The 18,829-nt window shown below is 40.2% G+C and overlaps 1 protein-coding gene across 1 annotated transcript in view; it reads right to left on the bottom strand.

The window, feature by feature from the left end:
* ERBB4 (erb-b2 receptor tyrosine kinase 4) overlaps positions 1-3,542 on the bottom strand; it is a 1,413,192-nt gene extending 1,409,650 nt beyond the window's left edge. The window contains exon 1 of the mRNA XM_069075217.1: positions 2,678-3,542. Coding sequence (XP_068931318.1) covers positions 2,678-2,759 — 82 coding nt within the window. The 5' untranslated portion in view covers positions 2,760-3,542. The remainder of the gene's footprint in view (positions 1-2,677) is intronic.
* Between the last annotated feature and the right edge of the window lie 15,287 nt (positions 3,543-18,829).

The raw sequence follows: 18,829 nt of genomic DNA, 5'->3' as shown, positions 1-18,829 counted from the left end.
GAAATTAGCATTTCAAAAATATGCCACTTTCCCCTGAACTCCAAGCGTGTCTAATAATGCGAGAAGCAGATTGTCTTCCCTCGTTTCCTTAATTTGTTTCATCTAAAAGCAATTCACTCAACATCTTGTCGCCCTCTGGCAGCTTAGTTTACTTATCCGCACTTAATTTCTCATTTGGACCAAAACAAACTCCTTCAAACTGCTACTGACTGCTAACCGGGATTGGTTGGGGGTTGGGGGTGGGAGAGCTGAATATGTATTTACTTGGGCAGACACACACACATACGCGCTGATTAGACAATAACTAGGCTCTGTAATAGTACACTAAGATCAGCTGAACTTTTCCCCCCAGGTCTGGAAAAAGAAAAAAAGAAAAAAAAAAAAAACAGCAACCAGCATCCAAGGGCAGTAGCGGTTTCATCTGGATGATCACCTTTAGTATTCTCGTTGCAATTAAGAGGGATACACCAAACAGCTTTCCTTTGTCCCGCTCTTTCATCTAGAACACTTTGTGTTTTTAACAAGTGGGGCTTGCCTTTGTATCACCAGAATTTCAAGTGCATAGTCACAGCCCGAATAACAATGGGACGCAAAACCTCACACTCCAGAAAGGGCTCACTTTGGGTTATGACAATTCTCCAAAGGCAGGGAAGCAGAGATTCGGGGGGGGGGGGGGGGGGGGGGGAGAGGGGGAGGTATAGAGAAGTGGTGTGCACTGCGATGAGGAAGAGGACAGCTGCAGAACTAATTTGGATTACATTCCTTACAGAAATTCTGAAAAGAGCTTTGAGGAATAGCTCAACCCCTGAGCCACACACTTAATACCAAATTGCTGTAGACTGAGAGGCGGTCCCCATGGCTGAGGCTGAACCAGACAAACCCCCACTAGGTTGCCTCATAGAAATTCCTATCGGCTAAGCATATATGTCAGCCTCAACTGCTTTTGAATGGGTCAACCTGCATAATCAACTCATTGAGGAAAACATGGAGAGGATCGTGGTAGGAAGACGAAGTGGAAGGAGGCTGCCTTAAAATCTACAAACCGCACTGAGGTGATTCCGGAGGTGACCCGAGTGCTGGATTTGGCAATTGCACATAAATGGCAAAGACTAGGAATTCTAGGGTAAATTTAAAAGCCCGACTGATGATAACTTCGTGTTTACTTGAAGGAGAAGGCGGGAGAGGAAAGGGAGGTGAGGAAGCTGGCGTAGGGAGTAAGAAAACTCAGCAGCGCCCTTTTCTCCTTAAGGTCACAAGGACACCATAGGCGTCCCTAAAGCATTCTCCTTAACCCCTCCCCCTCTTCCTACCCCTGAAGCTTTATCTTGTCAGTCAGCCTCCCACGCTACATCAAGTATCTCTAGTGTGATCACTTGCTGCCAGATCAGGAAACAGCACCGGCTGTCCAAATGGCACCCCCTGGCCATCTCAGACATCGCTCTTCCCTTTTGGCTCTACTCAGTCCTCTGATGAGCCATCTCCCCGTTCCCATTCCTATCATCTGGGAAACTCAAGTGTCAGAAACTTTTAGCTCACTCGCACGACACGTCCTGTCAAAGACCCTGCCACTAAGCTCTCCTCAGACCCCTCCTCCTTTTCTGTTCACTTACATTCATGTGCCCCTGCTACCTGAGGCTAAGCAGCCCAACCAACAGCTAGCGCACAGTGGTGCCCGTTTCGCCTCGGATTAGAGAGGATCAAGTGATGGACGAGCTATCCGATCAGCCTCAGTGCTAAACGCGAAGTTTGAGAGACCCCGGTCAATAGTAGACACTAGAAGGAGGAACTCTGATGGGGATCTAACCCTACACAATGTGGCTGTTTTTCTCGTGAATAAAGTTTGCTAAGCCTTTTGGCTGTTATACTCGCTACCAGACACCCCTCTACCCTATCGGGAGCTGTAAAGGAAAGGGGATCTCGATGGTTATGAGTTTTAAGAGATCAGCTCCTGATAAAAACAAGGACTCGGCTGGTGTTAAGTAAAGGATGCTTTTCTGGTAGCAGCTGTGTGCTGTGACTGTATCCGGACTAAGTCTGAAATCTTGTCTATGTCAACACTGGTGACTTGTGTTAGAGACCTATTCCTGCCTCTCTCCCCCACGCAGGTTCAAAAGCGCACACGGACATAAACACAGGAGGAGCTTAGGAATCAAAAGGCCAGGAGCTCTACCGAGGGATCTAGGCAATTTTTGCCACTTTGATCCTCTATCCTTTTAGCGCCCCCGAATAGCCAAAACTCCTAATTATTGTTTCTTTTCTTGGGGGGGGGGGGGAGCAGGAGAGGTGGAAAAAAGGAAAATTGCCTGCGCTGATTGGGATATTCCGTGTGCGTCTTCTACGTCTTAGACAAGCAGGCTGAAAGAACTAAGCCCTCTGTTAACCCACAGAGCAAAAAAGAAGGGGGAGGGGGAACGGAGGAGAAAGGGGTTACACAGTGATTTCCACGCACGCACTAGAAGAAGGAGGGGAAAACAAGCAAGTTGGAGGTGGAAAAAAGGAGGGCAGTGATACAGAGGGCGGCAATCATACAAATTCAGATCTTCTCCAAGCCTAGAAACGATCTATCAATAGAGGCGGGAAGTGGGAGGGAGGGGAGACCACAAACACAAATCACCCAGACAGCAGCAGGTTCCACAGCTGGAGAGAGAGTGATAGAAAAGGAGAGACTGCGACCCACCTGACTGAGAAGCTCCGGGCTGGAGGGTCCAGGCTACCACGAGAAGGCTCACACAGACCCACAGTCTTGAAGCCAGCTTCATTTTTTGGAAGTCTCAAATCCTTTGCCGACAATTACATGTCCAAATCGCATATCCCCTTACTGTATCCCTCAGATGGATGTGGATAGGCGCGAGTGGGTATTGAGAAGAGAGAAAGAGAGGTACACGGTGTATTAGTGTGTGTGTGTGTGTGTGTGTGTGTGTGTGTGTGTGTATGTGCGCGCCGGCTATTCCAGGAATGGAGGTGAATGAAGGTGCGCGTGTGTGTGTCTGCGCTGCTCCCGGTCCCAGTTGAGATTCAACTGTGAGTAGATTTCCTCCAGTGATCGTTCTCTTCTCGAACTAGCTCCTTCGGGTTGGTCAACAATAAAAAAGAGAGAGGAAAAAAAAGTTGTTTGCACGAAGGTGGTAGATTTCCTGCTTTTCGCTCTCCGACAGCACTGCTCTCTCCTATTTTGGTGCTCCCTACACCTCCGGTGTGAGTCGGGGGAGGCTGGAGGGGAGCCTCTGGCGTCTCCCACGGATCCTGCCCTCTTCTCCTCACCCCTACTCCGAGCTCCTCAGACTTGTCCAGCGGCTGTACGAGTTAAAGCCTCCGAGCGTCAATTCCAGCGCTACCCCTTCTCTCGCAGCGGCAGCGGCCGCAGCGATACCAGCAGCTTGGCAAAATTAGCAAGACTCAAAAAAAAAAAAAAATGGAAGGGGGAGGGGGGGGGGGGGGGGGGGGTGGGGGGGGGGGGGGGGGGTGTTGTTGCGAGAAGAAAAACCCTCCACGGTACGAGGGACTGAGAGACAGACACAGCTTGGTGGCTTAAACCCCGCCTCTGCTCTGACCCAACTAGCCACACCCCTTCTCCCATTCCACCCCCCCCCCCAAATCTAAAACCTCATTGGCTCAGCCACTCCCCAAAATCCTGAGCCTCCAGAGTTGGGAGAACACCTGTCAGGAGAATGAAAGGGGTGGCGTGGGCGGGGGAGGGGAGCTGGTCTTAAAGGGCTAGTGCCAACTGTGAGGTTAAGACACTCCCCTTCCCGCCCCCCCTACCCCCACCCCTCAGCCAGAGTCCCAGGACAGCTGGCAGGCAGTGCTGGGCAGTGTGCCCAGAGAGGGTGCTTAGATGGGGAAAATGCCCCGGTTGCCCCCATGGTGGTCGGCAGGGACAGAGCCTTGCCTCTCCCTCTTCCCCAGAAAGAGAAGCAAGGTCAAAGCTCAAAAGTAGACTGCAAAAGGGGATTCTCAGAAGAAAAAAGACGATTTGTGTCCTCCCTTTTCCCAACCTCACTCCCCTAAATAAAAAATAATAATTCAAGGGCTAGCATACACAGCTCTCTTTCCAAAGAGGTGGGACCAAGGAAAAAGGAGACTTGGCAGAACAAAAAGTCTTGCTTGAAAGAAGGGGGGGAAATCCTCTTTCTCTCACACTAGCACATCCCAGATTATCATTTAAATATGGGTCTTACGCTCCGGAAAAGAGCAAGATTTGAGCTAGAACCACAGCTCTGACCATAAGCCACGAGAATAATGCCAGGTATCACTTGCTAATATCTAATCAACATCCTTTTATCCTTCACACTCCCAGATAGTAGGCTTGGGCCCTAGAAACTTTTCCATGGTGAGCTCAGTGGCTAAAGAACTGAGATAGAGGCATAAATGCAGCCAATTCAAGGAAATTATTCTGGGACAGTGAGATCTTGTATACTCAAACTTGGGAAATAACTATGGCAGAATAGGAAGGGCATTTTTCAGGCAGGAATAGAAAAATGGAGCTATGTCCTAGCTTGGCCATTAACTAGCTTTATGACCTTGGACAAGTCACTTAGCTACGCTTAGTTTCAGCATCCTGGTCTATAAAATGAGGAGATTGGACAGGGTTGTGAATAAAGTCCTTCCAGCCCTGAAATTTTATGAATCTTTTAACTTTATAAATTCACTTTCTGTGACTCTCTATGCCAATTTGAAGGTAATCCAAATTGAGTATGATTTCAAGTCTGGAAAGTGTCTTTCGTTCCCAAATGGTGGTCAGCTTATATCACTCATGTCTTGAAGTAATTGGGCAATACAGAATTAATGCCAGGTCTAACAACAAATGTATGTATCCAGTGGCTCACCCAAGAGATCCATTTGCTTGAGGTGTCATGAAACCCATCTTGGAACTAAACTAAATTCCAAGGTCCACTCCAGGATCAACCTAATTCCTCAAAGGCCCTTTATTTATCTTGGTAGTGAATTAGATAAGAGTGCAATACTTGATCCCACATGAGCTGGGTCAGAACCAACCTGACTCTCAAGGTTTGAAAAGTGATATGGTGATATTTGCACAGTTATCACTCAGATAAAAATATTATCACTGTTGGTTTTCCCTGAAAGTAACAGCAGCAAGACAAACTGCTGGGGTCATCCTCACTCCCCCTTACTCATTTCACATGAGATACTTCCCCTTTTCTTCCCTAGGTTCTATCCCTTAAGAACATCAGCAAAGGGGCCAAATAAATACAGAACCAATACCCCAGTGACCTTTTATAGAGCTTGAAGGTTTGTATCTATAAGAGGCAGTACTTTGGAAGGGTGATTGTTGTTGTTGCTGCTGCTGCTGCTGTTGTCATTTTTTTGAGCTGACCCCAAGGACTTTAAAAGAATAGAGCCTGAGAAGACCAAGCCCAAAGCGACCCTGGCAAACCAGCACACATAAGGCAACCTCTTAGACTGGACATTAGAGAGGAACAATCAGAGACACTGATTGCAGTGGTACTGTGTAGGTTGCCTTTTTGGCTGTCATTTTTGCCCCTATTTTTGTCTGCCCCTCTCTTCTCTTTTTTTCACCCGCTTTCTCCTCTTCCAACATTCTTTCCTCTTTTGATGAATAATAATAAATAGCACTAGCAGATCACATTTGCATAGTGATTTATGTCTTATAAAGTCAAGTTTTGAACCTCACTACAGCCCAATGAGGTAAGTATTAGTGCAGTCATTGTTATCCTGGTTTTACAGATGAAACTGTGACTTGTTTAAGCTGATGAGGTTTGTAAGTGGCAGGGCTAGGATTCAAAACCATTTTTTAATCTGAAATTCACTTTTCTTCTAGCATATCACAGCTGGCTTGAAAAAATTGCTTGTTTATATAGTGCTTTGAAGTTTACAAAATACTTTCATCACAACATCTTAAGGAAGTATTATCATCCTTTTTTTAAAAAATGAGGAAACTGAAATTCAGAGAGGTTAATTGACTTTTCTATAGAAACAGAGATTCCCAGAGCCAAGACATCTAATGCTAAGGGCAGGGTTCTTTTTGAGCCTCTTTGTGTCTCAGTTTCCTCATCTGTAAAATGGGGATGATAATAGTATCTACCTCACAGGGGTTTTGTGGACTTCAAATGACTTAACTAACATATGCTTTTCACTTTGCAGATCTTAAAAGCACTATATAAATGCTATTTGTTATTGTCTTCATTATTATTATTTATTATTATTATACCACACTAACTCTCATAGACTGGTTCTTTAAGCTTCAAAATCTGTACTACATTAGCCCTTAATTACATTCAGTCCTGCATCATTCTCTAATCATTTCATGTTTGTTAGTTTTATTCTTATTCCTATTCCCCAGTTTGGAAAGTTCTTGATAGTACAAACTATATCCTATATGTCTTTTACCTCTTTCAAAAAATCTAGAGAATCCATGCTTATGGATGTTCAGTACTTATTTGTTGATTAAACATCTTGTCTAGCTTCATGTGTACATAGATACAATAGCTCTTGGGTTCACACAGAAGAAAAGTAAGGTAAAGTGCACGCAGGTCACTTCCCAGCCCTAAAGTTCTCAGTGATGTGAACTGGGGACAAAATCCTCCCCCTACTGGAGGAAGGTGAAATTGGTACTCATGCCTTGGTGAGGAGAAAAGTGGAAGAGAAAAATGACCCAAAATGCTTTCCCAAGTTGTTTCCTCCTCTTTGATCTCATCTCTACCCTTCTCAGGTTTTCCTGTTTCCCCTAATCTAAGTGATGATCCTCAGAGATGATTTTGTACTGGATTTATTTATTCATAGAAATTCATTAAGTATGTTGTTGTTATTCAGTCATTTAGTCACGTCCAGCTTCTCTGTGACCCGGTGGAAAATACTATCTATGGGGTTTTCTTGGTAAGGATACTGGAGTAGTTTGTCATTTTCTTCTTCAGATTTAAGTGTGTACCACAAGTAAGTGACTGTGCCTGGGTTAAAAGAGATGCAAAGATGAATAAGACAGAACCCCTAGCCCTAAGAAACTTACAACATAATAGGAAATGATAAGAATACACATATAGGTATTACCTACATATATGTGTGTTTATTTATACTCAAATAAAAACAATACAAAGCAGAGAGAGATCAAATATAGAAGAGATACAAAATGTTCTAAGAACTACCAGCATCTGGTAGGGGATCAGGGAAGGCTTCTTGGAGAAAGTAGCATTTAAACTGGACTTTGAAGAATTGGTAAAATGCCAATAGGCAAAAGTGGGAGGGAAAACATTCCAAGTTAGGAGATAGTGTGAGACATGGCATGATAGCTTGAAAATACAGGGCATAAACTGAAAAGTCCAGTTTAGCTAGAGAATAGATTATGTGAAAGGGAGTAGTAAATGATGTGGCAGGATAAGTAAATTGGATTCAGACAAAGGGGGGATCTTGGATGCCACGATAGTTAGAGCTTTATTTTTTAGATACTGGAAATTTTCAGTTTAGCTACTGAAATTTTTAGGAGGGGAGTGATATGATCATAGCAGTTCATTAAAAAAGGGTGATCAGATGCAGAGTGAAGCAAGCAGAACTGAGAAAACAACTTATATCATTGCATTAACATTGTAAAATCAAACAATACTAAAAAAACTCTCATCATCACAATGATCTCCCTTGTTTCAAGAAAATGGATAATGAAAAATGTAGCCCTCCTCCTCACAGAAAGGAGATAGATTAAATATGCAGAGTGAGGCATGTGTTTTTGAACATGGCCTATATGTGAATTTTTTTATTATGCTTACTTGTTACAAAGGTTTCATTTTTATTTTTCCCCAGTAAGTTTAGTGGTAGGGGAGAGAGGGGAAAAAAGACATTTTTGATAACTGAAAAAAATAATTTAAAAAATTATTCAGAAATGATGTATAGGATTTATTTTGGTTTTTGTTGAGTTGTCTCAGTCAGGTCTGACTCTGTGACCTCACTTGAGCTTTTCTTGGCATAGATACTAGAGTGCTTTGGCATTTCCTTCCCCAGCTCATTTTATAGATGAGGAAACTGAGGTAAATAGGACACAGTAACTTGTCCAAGGTCACACAGCTAGTAGATCTATGCTTAAAGAGAATGTCTTTGACAGCTCTGTGTTTTGGGAAAAGACTGAAGGGAAAAAATCAATTAAAATACTAGTGCAATAGTCCAGCAAAAAGGTGATGAAGATCTAAAGTAACATGGCAGTCATAAGAGTAGTGAGAAAGAGACACATGTGAAGATGTGGAAGCAGAAATGATTTGACTTGGCAACTGATGGGACATGGGGATGAGGAAGAGTAAGGGGAAGAGGATGTGAAACTAGGTTTCTAGAAGGCTAAAATAATTCTGAGGTTTTAAATTTGGGGTATGAAAGGATAGATAGAACTAATACAAATATATCAAGGGGTCAGAAAGGTGGCTCAGGAAGACCTAAGTTCAAGTTCAATCTCAGACATTTACTAGCTGTGTGACCCTGGGCAAGTCGTTTAACCCATTTGCCAGAAAATAAAAATTGAATATTGTAATAGTAATGTAATTTGAAGATACCCTAGTATTTTGCAATAAAACAGCTATTTAGGACTTAGTTTCAAGTTAATTATGTCAAGACTCTGTTAAGAAACAGAAGGTATAAACCCCTGTTGCTGATGTAATAGGAAGGGGCTGAACAGGGAGGAGCTACTACCATATATAAGGAAAAGCACCAGGTGAGAGAGGCCAGAATTTCTCTCAGAGCATCTTGAGGCTGGGCTGCTCCTGCTGGACTGACAACTGAACTGAGAATTGAGAAGAACTGAGAAGAGAAATGAGAATTGAGAACTGAGACAGAATTTCTTGGAGCAAGCCATGTGGAGGCTGGAGAAAGTGATTTTGATTTTGAGAACAGAACTTGTGGTGGCAGAGCTTCTCCTGAGAGCCAGCCAAACTCCTGCTGAGAGCTTCCAAGATTCAGCTGGAGTTGCCAAAGACTTCTGAGAGTCAGCTGGAGCTGCCAGAGGAAGCATTTTTTTTTTTGTCTGTCTGTTTTGGATCTATGTTGATTTCACAGGAAGAAAGTGAATTGAGATGATAGTGCTGACCATGTGTGTGAATATGGCTGCAATTCTGCTAAGCTTGATGTATGTAGATATTGTTGTGGCTCTGTTAAGTTTTCTCTTCCCAGAAACAAAAACTGTGAAGGACTTGAGGTGGACTGGACACTGTGAGCTTCAATATGGAACAGGAATTACATGGAGAGCTGGACAAGGAACTGGGAGCTTTCTGCCTTTGAACTCAGGGGACAATTGGTTAGTCTTGGCAGTAGGTGTGACCATGGAAGAGGAACCATGGAAGCTGAGACCCTGCCTCGAGTCAAGATGAAAAGACCTCTCCTTGGGTATTTAATGCTAACTGATGAAATTGTAACTTACAGTGACCTAGGGTTGGATGACCTTTGTACTTTCCACCACCCCTTTCCACCAAGTCACTAAGTAGTGACTGATGATATTGTAACTTAATTGCACTCCATGGGTGGAGGACTTTGACTTTTGTACTTTGTGATTGAATTGAGGACTTTGTGATTGACTAAATGAATGTACTTTGCTTAAAACTATATGACCACTTTGGTGGAAACTATGTGGCTATTTTAGTGATAAGTTGTAACATTGTGAATGCTGTACCTTGATTTTCTGTGAATGTTTTATCGTAGTTTGTTACTGAATAAATAGAGAGTTCACTATATTGTGTAATCAGAATCTTTACAGCAGCAGTCCTCTGGAAAGCTGCTCGTGCTTGGCTTTACAAATATCAAGACAGAGAACTGGTTTGGGGCAGGAAAATCATGTTGAGGTATCAGTGATCTCTTTGAGTGGAAAGGTTGGTAGGCGTTTGGATATGCATGGTTCAAGCTTAAAAGAAAGGGAGAGTCCAATAGATTTTTATGTCAAGCACAGAAGTGAGTGAAGGCCTAGGAGTAATTGAAATAACAAAGAGAACAAAGAGAAGCCTAAAGCAAAATCTTAGGGAATGTCTACCTTTGGGGATGGAAGGTTCAAAGAAAAAATCAAACGATGGGAAAGAAACAGTGGGGAAAAGCAAAAGGGCAAGGAGAGAACCACCTCTTTTTATGTACTAGAAAGAACACTGGAATTTGAATCAGAAAGCATAGATTATGACTTAAGCAAATCACAATTTCTATTAATTTCACTAGCCTTTCTCTCCAGAACTCTCTCCCTTCTCATCCTGGAGATGCTGTCTCTGCTGCAGCCCCTTCCTGACTAGTGAGTTCTGGCATGGAACCTCTATTTGAGTAAGTACCTAGGTTACCCCCACTCCCCTTTTTCTCAGCATTCCAAATGGGTATCTTTCCCACTCATACATTCACCTACTCTACTTTTCAGTTCCCTTTTATATTTTGTCTCTCCCATTAGAAAGCAAAATCGCTGAAGGTAGGCACCATCTTTCTTTTATCTTGTATTTCTATCCCCAACACTTAACATCTTGCCTGACAGATAGTAAGCTCTAAATACATGCTTCAGCTATATCTATAAAATTAGGATATCTGCTCTATTTCAGAATGTCATAAAGATTGAATTAGATAGCATATGTGAAAGTACTTTGAAATCTTTAAAATACCATGTAAATATGAGCTAATATTATTCCCAAGGCTCTATCTCCCATGCCTTTGTAACTGTCAAGAATATAATTCTTCTTGACAAAATCTGGTGAGGAACCAATGACAAAAAGCCCAAGGCTGATGGGAAAAAAGGACAATAGCTGACATTTATGTAGTGTTTTAAGGTTTGCAACAAACTTTATATACATTCTCTCATTAGAACCTTGAAATCTTTGAGGTTTTTTATTGTTATGTTTACATGTTACAAAGATTTTATTTTTATTTTTTTCCCAGTGGGGATGGTGGTAGGAGAGAGGGAAATAAAGACATTTTTGATACCTAAAAATTTTTTTAAAACTATCCTTGGGGTGGCTAGGTGGTGCAGTGAGTAAAGTGCCAGCCCTGGAGTTAGGAGGACCCAAGTTCGGTTCCATCCTCAGACACTTAATACCCCCACAAAAAAAGTAGCCGTGTAACCTTGGGCAAGTTACTTAACCCCTATTGCTCTCCAAAAGGCAAAACAAAACAAAAAAAAACTATCCAGAAATGATGTATAGGATTTAAGCACTGAGATATTCATTAAATCTTTTTTTCCAAGAAGTTTATTCCTACTCTCCTTCAAGGAAGCTATTGAAGGAGTGGTAAATTACAGGTTAGTGTTCTATAGAGAGGTAGGTAGCTTCTTCCTTTTTTTGCCACTAACTTTAAGTGTGTATTTGAATCAGACACAACTATCATGAAAGTAAAGAAAATCTAATCTCTTGTCCTATATCCCTTATAACAAACCACTTCTCCATTTACCATTTTGTTGTTTAAACCTTGGCATCTCTTTAATCATCACTGTGGCAACTTCTGCGTGACTTTGGGGAACTCACAGTTTTCTCATCTGTTAGAAGACAAGAGTGGACAAAATGACATATTAAAGTACCTTACAACTCAAGTATTTCATAGTTATAATATGGTAGGACAATGTCATGGAAATGGGCATCAGGGGTCATGAAGGAAGGAGTTATACATTCATATCTACATACAGATCCTGCCTTTTGCTATTTATTACCTATATGAAATTAGATAAGTCCTTTAACTTCTCTGGGGTCTCAGTTTTCTTAGCTCTAAAATGAGGAAGTTGGACTTTTTTGACCTTCAACTTCTCTTTCAAGTGATCCTACGGTCACTTGTTAGGTATAGAAGAGAGGTAATATCATTTAGTAGGTCAATTGCTGGGCTAAGAGTGAAAAAAACTCCAGTGCAAGTGCTGTCTCTGACACTTACCAGCTATGTGACCTTAGGCAAGTCACTTGACTTCTCTATGTCACGAGCAACTCTCCAAGAGTTAACTACTAAGGCATATTTAGGTTGCAACCAGTGGTTTGCTGACAAATATTTAATAACTGGCTCCAAAAGAAAAGTATGCAGGATACACATTTGAGTGTAATCTGAATTATTAACATTTCCTCCTTCATTTTCTTAAATCTAGAAAATGAACAACAAAACAAATCAAGCCATATCTTGTAGTGTTTCCAATTTATGTTGTAAATGCTTATATTAAAATTTTAATTGTTGTTGTTCATCCTTTGTTCTCAAAGAGGACCAATGATGTAAGTTGGGTGATGTCTTGATTTGCAAGTGGAGTAGATGTAAGTGAGGCAGAGTTGTGCATAGTCACCAGCCTCACTCTCGCCTCCAGAGTCATCAGAGTCCAGTGGCATGTCATAGGTCAAGACAACTGGTAATGGCTCCAGATGTACTTGGGAGACTTTGATCTTTTCAAGCAAAGCGGGTTTTGTTTGTTTGTTTGCTTGTTTGTTTTGCCAGGTTTCAGTTTTTCTGAGGCAATGCCCCTTTACTAGTTAAAGGCTAGGTAAGAATTGAGGCAAAAGATGGCCCACTTTGCCTTCACAAAAGAATCAGTCTAGGAAGGGGAAGATTCTGAGAGTTTCTGGCCAAAACAGAAACAATTTCTATTTACCTGAAAATTTAATACTCAGCTCTAGAGAGCCAGTAGGAGCTGTTTTAAACACACCCTTTGTTGCAAACTGTGTTGGTGGAGGGAGACCCCATACTGTAAGTTCAGTTGGCTGTTGTCCTTCTTTCTTGAACAGAACCAAAATGACATTACTATGCTAGAGTCCAGTTACAGTGTTTCCAGTTGTGACTGATCAGACCAATGCAACCTCAGAATATTCTATCACAAGTTGGGCACAAATGGTCCACTTGAATATTTGGAATGGATTCTCTAAATTTGCGTATCTTGAATTTCTTTAGAACTACTTCAATTCTGCTTTTCTCATAGAGTAGAGCACCTTTTCTGATGCGGGCATGCCATGCTGAGTCTGTCACATAATTAATTCCAAAGTTCTTAAGAGAGACCTTGCAAGTGTCCTTGTATCACTTCTTCTGACCACTGTGTGAATGTTTGCCTTGTGAGAGTTCTCCATAAAAGTGTTTTCGGCAAGCAAATGTTTTATGCTCAAACAATGTGGTCAGCCCATTGGAGTTGCGCTCTCTGCAGTAGAGTTCAAATGCTTGGCAGTTTAGTTTGAGAAAGAACCTCAGTGTCTGGTATCTTATCCTGACAAACTTCAGAATCTTAGCAAGACAATTCAAATGGAAGTGATTCAGGTTCCTCTCATGATGCTGATATATTGTCCTGATTTTACAGGCATGCAACAATGAGGTCAGTACGTCTCTATAGACCTTCAGTTTGGTAGTCTTCTCCTTCTCTCCCACACTTTATATTGGAGCCTCCCAAACACTGAGCTAGCTCTGACAATGAATGGGTCAGTCTCATTAACAATGTGTACATACCTGGAAAGGATACTACTATGGTAAGTGGACTGATCCACAGCATTCAAAACTTCTCCATTTGCTGTAACCAATGGTTTCACATATGGAGGATGTGGTGGTGGCTGATGGAGCACCTCTGTTTTCTTGGTGTTAATTGTTAGGCCAAAATTAGCAGAAATAGCAGAGAATCGATCATACTTGGTTGCATCTCAGTTTCAAAGGCTGCACTGAGTGCACAATCATGTGCAAACAGAAAATCATGCACCAACACTCCCTTCATTTTGGTCTTGGCTTGTAGACTTCTCAAGTTGAGGAATTTACCATTAGTGAGGTAGCTGACCTTGATGCTGTGTTCATCCTCATTGAAAGCATCTGACAACATGGCTGAAAACATCATGCTGAAAAGTATGCGGGCAAGCACACAGCCTTGTTTCACGCTATTGGTGACTGGGAAAGCACAAGAGCATCATCCGAATCCAGAACCCAGGCAAGTATGCTGTCATGAAATTGATGTACAGTGTGATGAACTTCTCCAGGCAACCAAATGTTGACAAATTGACAAATATTTGACAAAACAGAGTTCACAACTGACAGTATCAAAGGCCTTGGTCAGATCTACAAACATTGTGTAGAGAACTCTGTTCTGCTCCTGACTTTTCTCCTGGAGTTGGGCACATTGCCGGTTCCTTGGCCCTTTCTGAAGCCACATTGGCTCTCAGATAGATAACCATCTTTCAGGCGAAGGATCAGTCTATTAAGGAGGACTCTGGCAAGAACCTTGCCAGCAATGACTAAGAGAGTGATCCCCACCCTGTGATTGTCACTAAACTGATGAAACCAGAGATATATTATGTATCTGCAATATGTACAGATCAGTGTCCTTTGATACACACACACACACACACACACACACACACACCACAGTCTACACACTTTGAGGAGCTATTTAAATATGAATTGTTGTTATCATCCTTCTACTGCATTTGGGAAATGGCCATGTGATCTTTCTAGTGTATGTCCTAAAAGGAAAATAGAACTCTTTCTCTAGTTACAATAGCCACAGGAATGGGACAGTTGGCAATTTTGCTCTTTTTACGCTTGAGTTTCATGATTCAAAAAAGGTGGACTGGCATAATGTTGAGTTTTGCCTACATTGACAGATGAAATTCCACCCATTGTACTTCTATTTTTGGAACTCTCAGATATTTTGGTGACAGAAAATTAAATTAAGACAAAGGAAGAGCTTTTAAAATACAATACATTAGGGTTCAATCTGAAAGAGGGATTGGAAATGACTGTGATATAAAGAAAAAAGACATCAATAAAACAGACTAATAGCAACATATAATACACCAAAATACATTTATTGATACACATTCATTTGTAAAATATTAATTTTTGCTATCCTTGTCTAATTATTGTCAAAAGAATTCCTACCCCAGATAGGTTCTAAATTGGTTAATAAATGTAGTTTTTCTTCTGATTAATCCTTAATTTTTTAAGTGCTAGGGAAGATAGTCTAAACTGAAATAAACTAAACTGGAATTTGCTTCTCTCTTTGTTTATCTGTATCTACATAAAGTTTCTAGAGACATCCTTGGTTTGTGTTTGAAGTTACAGGGTAATTCCAGCCCTGTGGAAATAGGAACTTTTTTCTAACATAGATATTAAAAATACAAATATTTTTCCAGGAAAATCTACAATGAATAGATCTAACACATGCACGTGTATGCATGTATATGTGTGTACACATACATATACACACATGTGTCTAGGACATGTGTGTTTGTCATGTATGTGTTTGTGTGTGCGTGCAATTCCCACATCATGATCTGCTACCTTTAGAGACTCATAAACTGAAAAGTTAAATGAACACCACTTAAAATGAACACCACTTGCTAATTACAGTTAAGAATTAAAAAGAAACATGACTTTTCTCTTTTGGATGTCTTTTGGCATCTGTGTGTACAATAAAATTCATCATTGGAATATGTAAGTGAAATGAGGCAACAATTTACTGTTGCCTTCTTGAAGTGGTTTGTTACTTCCCATTTCCTTCCTCCTTCCTCCTCAACCCCTCAAACAGTTCAGTCATGATGTGGTTGGCATCTAGATTTTTCAAAAAGTCTGAAGGTACATTTGCCATGCCCATAAGAATGGGAGTTATTCTGAGTGGGAACACAAAGAGTTCTTAGAATTTCCCCTGGACAGCAGCCAAAATGAAGTCAACTAAAATAATCATTTAGAAGCAATGCATTTTCTTCTAGGATTGTATTGGGATTGCCAAATCCTCCAAGATTCAACTGGAAGGTTCCAAAAGTTCAAAAAGCATCCTAAACTTTTTGAACCTTCTGACTTTCAACACACTAATAGGCTGGTTTGTTCCTGCTCAATCAATTACCTTTCAATATAACTCAAGTTCCTTTCTTTTTCTTTAATTCTCCAGCAGTCCCTGGCACGTACCCTGCCCAGGCCACAATCCTTTCCCCACCTTTGAAGAATCTGTCATGTGGCCCAGCAAATCTGGCAGTCTTTCTGCTGGGTTCTGGCCACGAGTGAATTAAAATTTTGTATGCTCTGAGGCTATGCATCCCAGAGTACATTTCATGCTCCAAAGCATTCGAGATTGTAATTCACCCAGCAGAAAAGCTGCCAGACCCGTTAGGTCCCACAACGTAATCTTAAAAAAAAAAAAAAGCCAAAGGTAAAATGGTCATGTTTGGCTAGGAGGTAGAAAATTACAGCCATACTGGCAACTAAAATGGAAGAGAAGGAGGACCTTGAGGTATTTATGTAAATAGGTCACACCAGAAGTAGATTTATGTTTGTGTTAAAGAAGCATAGAAAGCATGTCCTTTCAATTTTTCTGATAGTTAGAAGCCATAACTACCTCATACAGATAGGCACAAGTGAGTCTTTTGTTTTTAAGGAATTAAATTATCATTTCAAAATGAAACCATGAAATCATTATGATATAAATCTAAGTATGGGTATTCATATTGTTTTGATGTAATAATATTTTTAAATATCAATGCAAAACAGAGAATGGAAAATACAAATCTGACTCAATATTAAACTGAGTTTTAATAGTAGTTATGGCATCCAACTTAATTTTATAAAGGTCAGGGGAAGACAGAATGGAGAATATATTGTCTCTGAGGCAGCAACATCTTTACTCTCAAATAGAAATATTAGTAATAAAAAATCCAATGTTTTACAAATTTAGAGATATAATTTCCTTTTGGTGAACTTATTATTTACTAAGACAATAAAAAGGAGGCAGTATGGTTGAATGGGAAGGGCATAGATTCTGTAGGAAAATGATCTAGGTCCAAATCCCCATTCTACTAAATATAAATACTCCTTGTTTGACCTCAACCAAATCAGTTCTCCCCTTTCAACTTTGGTTTTCTCATACAGAAAATGAAAGCATGGTACTAGATTACCTCTAAAGTCTTTTTCAGCCCTAAATCCTATGATGCTAATAATCAGGATCATTTGCTTAAACTATTTTAATATCACTGACATTTTTGAATCTTAAAACTATCTAGCAATACTGTACTGATGAAGGCAGACTCAAGATCATTAGTGATCAACCTTCCTTAGCTTTAAAATGAATTTCATCCATCAAGACAATTATTAGATCTATTAGACATTAATGGTAAAATTTATTTTCTCACATACAAAGGATGTCCTAGTGGACACTACTTTGCTATGTAATTTGCCTATATAGCACACTGATGGAAAGATTTTTATATTTACATGTTTTATTTTCATGAAAAACACATTTTGTAAATGTAATAGAACATCAAACATTAAATTCTTACAATTAATATAAGTGCATACCAAGTCTATAATCTAAGTAGTCTTATTAAGTAATCATTAACAGAGCAAGAAAAAAGATCCTTGTCCTATAAAATGATTAGAGGAGGAAAAAAAAACAATTGTGACAATTGATTGCTGTCTATTAGCACAAAAAGGTGGAGAGGTCTGCTTCCTACAGCTTAATGTGAATTTTACTAAATGAATATTTTAAGACAAGCATAATTACTACTTGTCTTGCCTCTTCCACTCATGGCTACATTTAGGGATACCCCAATATATTGAGAAAAATATTAAACAGTTTACTGACAATGTATAATTTTTATAATTATGGCAACAATTGCCTTAGTGTTGTAGAGTAGAAAGTTCAATAGTCTGCCTCTAGTTCCAACTCACTACCACATTGTCTGGGTGATCACTTGAATAATTCTACTTTTCTGGGACACGAGCTCCTCTTCTAAAAAATATGACAGTTAGTTTAAATGATCTGTAAGGATTTTCTGCTTCTAACTGACTATAATATCAGATGTTCTTTGCTACTCATGTTCTTAGTATGTCTACATTCAAAAGGATTCTCAAAAACCATCTAGTCCAATTGAGGCAGAATAAGGTATTTATCACATACATAGCATCACAAAATATTTTTATTCTAATATGCTTTTATTAATCATGATCATTAAAGCTTTTTTTTGGTAATAGAGAGAACAAAGGACTAGGAAGTCAGGAGACCAGAACCGTAGTCCCTGTAGCAAAAACTAGCTGGATGCATCCATCGCTGTGTCCAAGTCTTAGGAAGACATGATGCTTTCCAGCTGTAAGGAAAGAATCTCAGAGACTACTTCTCTAGGACCCTTATTCTATAGGTAAAGCAACAAACCAAGTTAAAGGGTTCACCCAAGGTCAAACGGGTAGTGTCAGAAGAAGGATTTAAATCCAGGTCCTCTGACTCCAAAACCAATGCTTTGGGCCTCAATCTTCTCTCCTACAAAATGAAAGAGTCAAAATAATTGATCTCCAAAATCACTTCAAATTCAAGGATTTGACTGTATGATAACATGGTTTACCTCAGTGCCAGTCTTAGAAAGAAGTAACCATTAAATGCTTGTGTAATTTTCATTCCTTTAAACCCAGATCACAATCAATAGTCATTGGGGGAGGGGGATTCCTCCTACTATCAACTTAAAAGAAATTTATGCCTGGAGAATTGCATCTAGGAATTAATCTGCTATAAACAGGGTGTGCTAACACCCCATATTTTCCTTTCTCTTAACACCTGAAACAACTATAGTCTTTCATTGTCTCTTTTTCAATTAAGTCTGAAACTGATTTTTTTTCAAGTCCTAAAGTCAGTGCTATGTTTCAAACAAGATTATAGTCCATTTCTTACTTTTTTCCTGAAGCTAGAAAGGTTTAGCTGAAAAGAATTAACTGGACTTTGCTTTAAAAAAAAGAGGTTGTAAAGAAAAAAGGTTTTATTTCACTAAACTCTGAATTTCACTGCCCTTTGACAGAAGAATGTACATCAGTGATAGCAAAGCGACAATAATAGAGGCAGCCAATAGACAAAAGAGGAAGAAGTATTTATTCGGAAACCATGAGGAAAGAATATTAGAAGCTTAACATACTTGAGACCTTTCCTGCAGACAGACAAGTCTTTAGCACTCAAGTT

The sequence above is a fragment of the Petaurus breviceps genome, unplaced genomic scaffold (genome assembly GCF_028583685.1).
Source record: "Petaurus breviceps papuanus isolate PSGF00001 unplaced genomic scaffold, PetGlider_PUasm1.0 90903, whole genome shotgun sequence".
Classification (NCBI taxonomy): Eukaryota; Metazoa; Chordata; class Mammalia; order Diprotodontia; family Petauridae; genus Petaurus; species Petaurus breviceps.
This window is presented reverse-complemented; position numbering and strand designations above follow the sequence as displayed.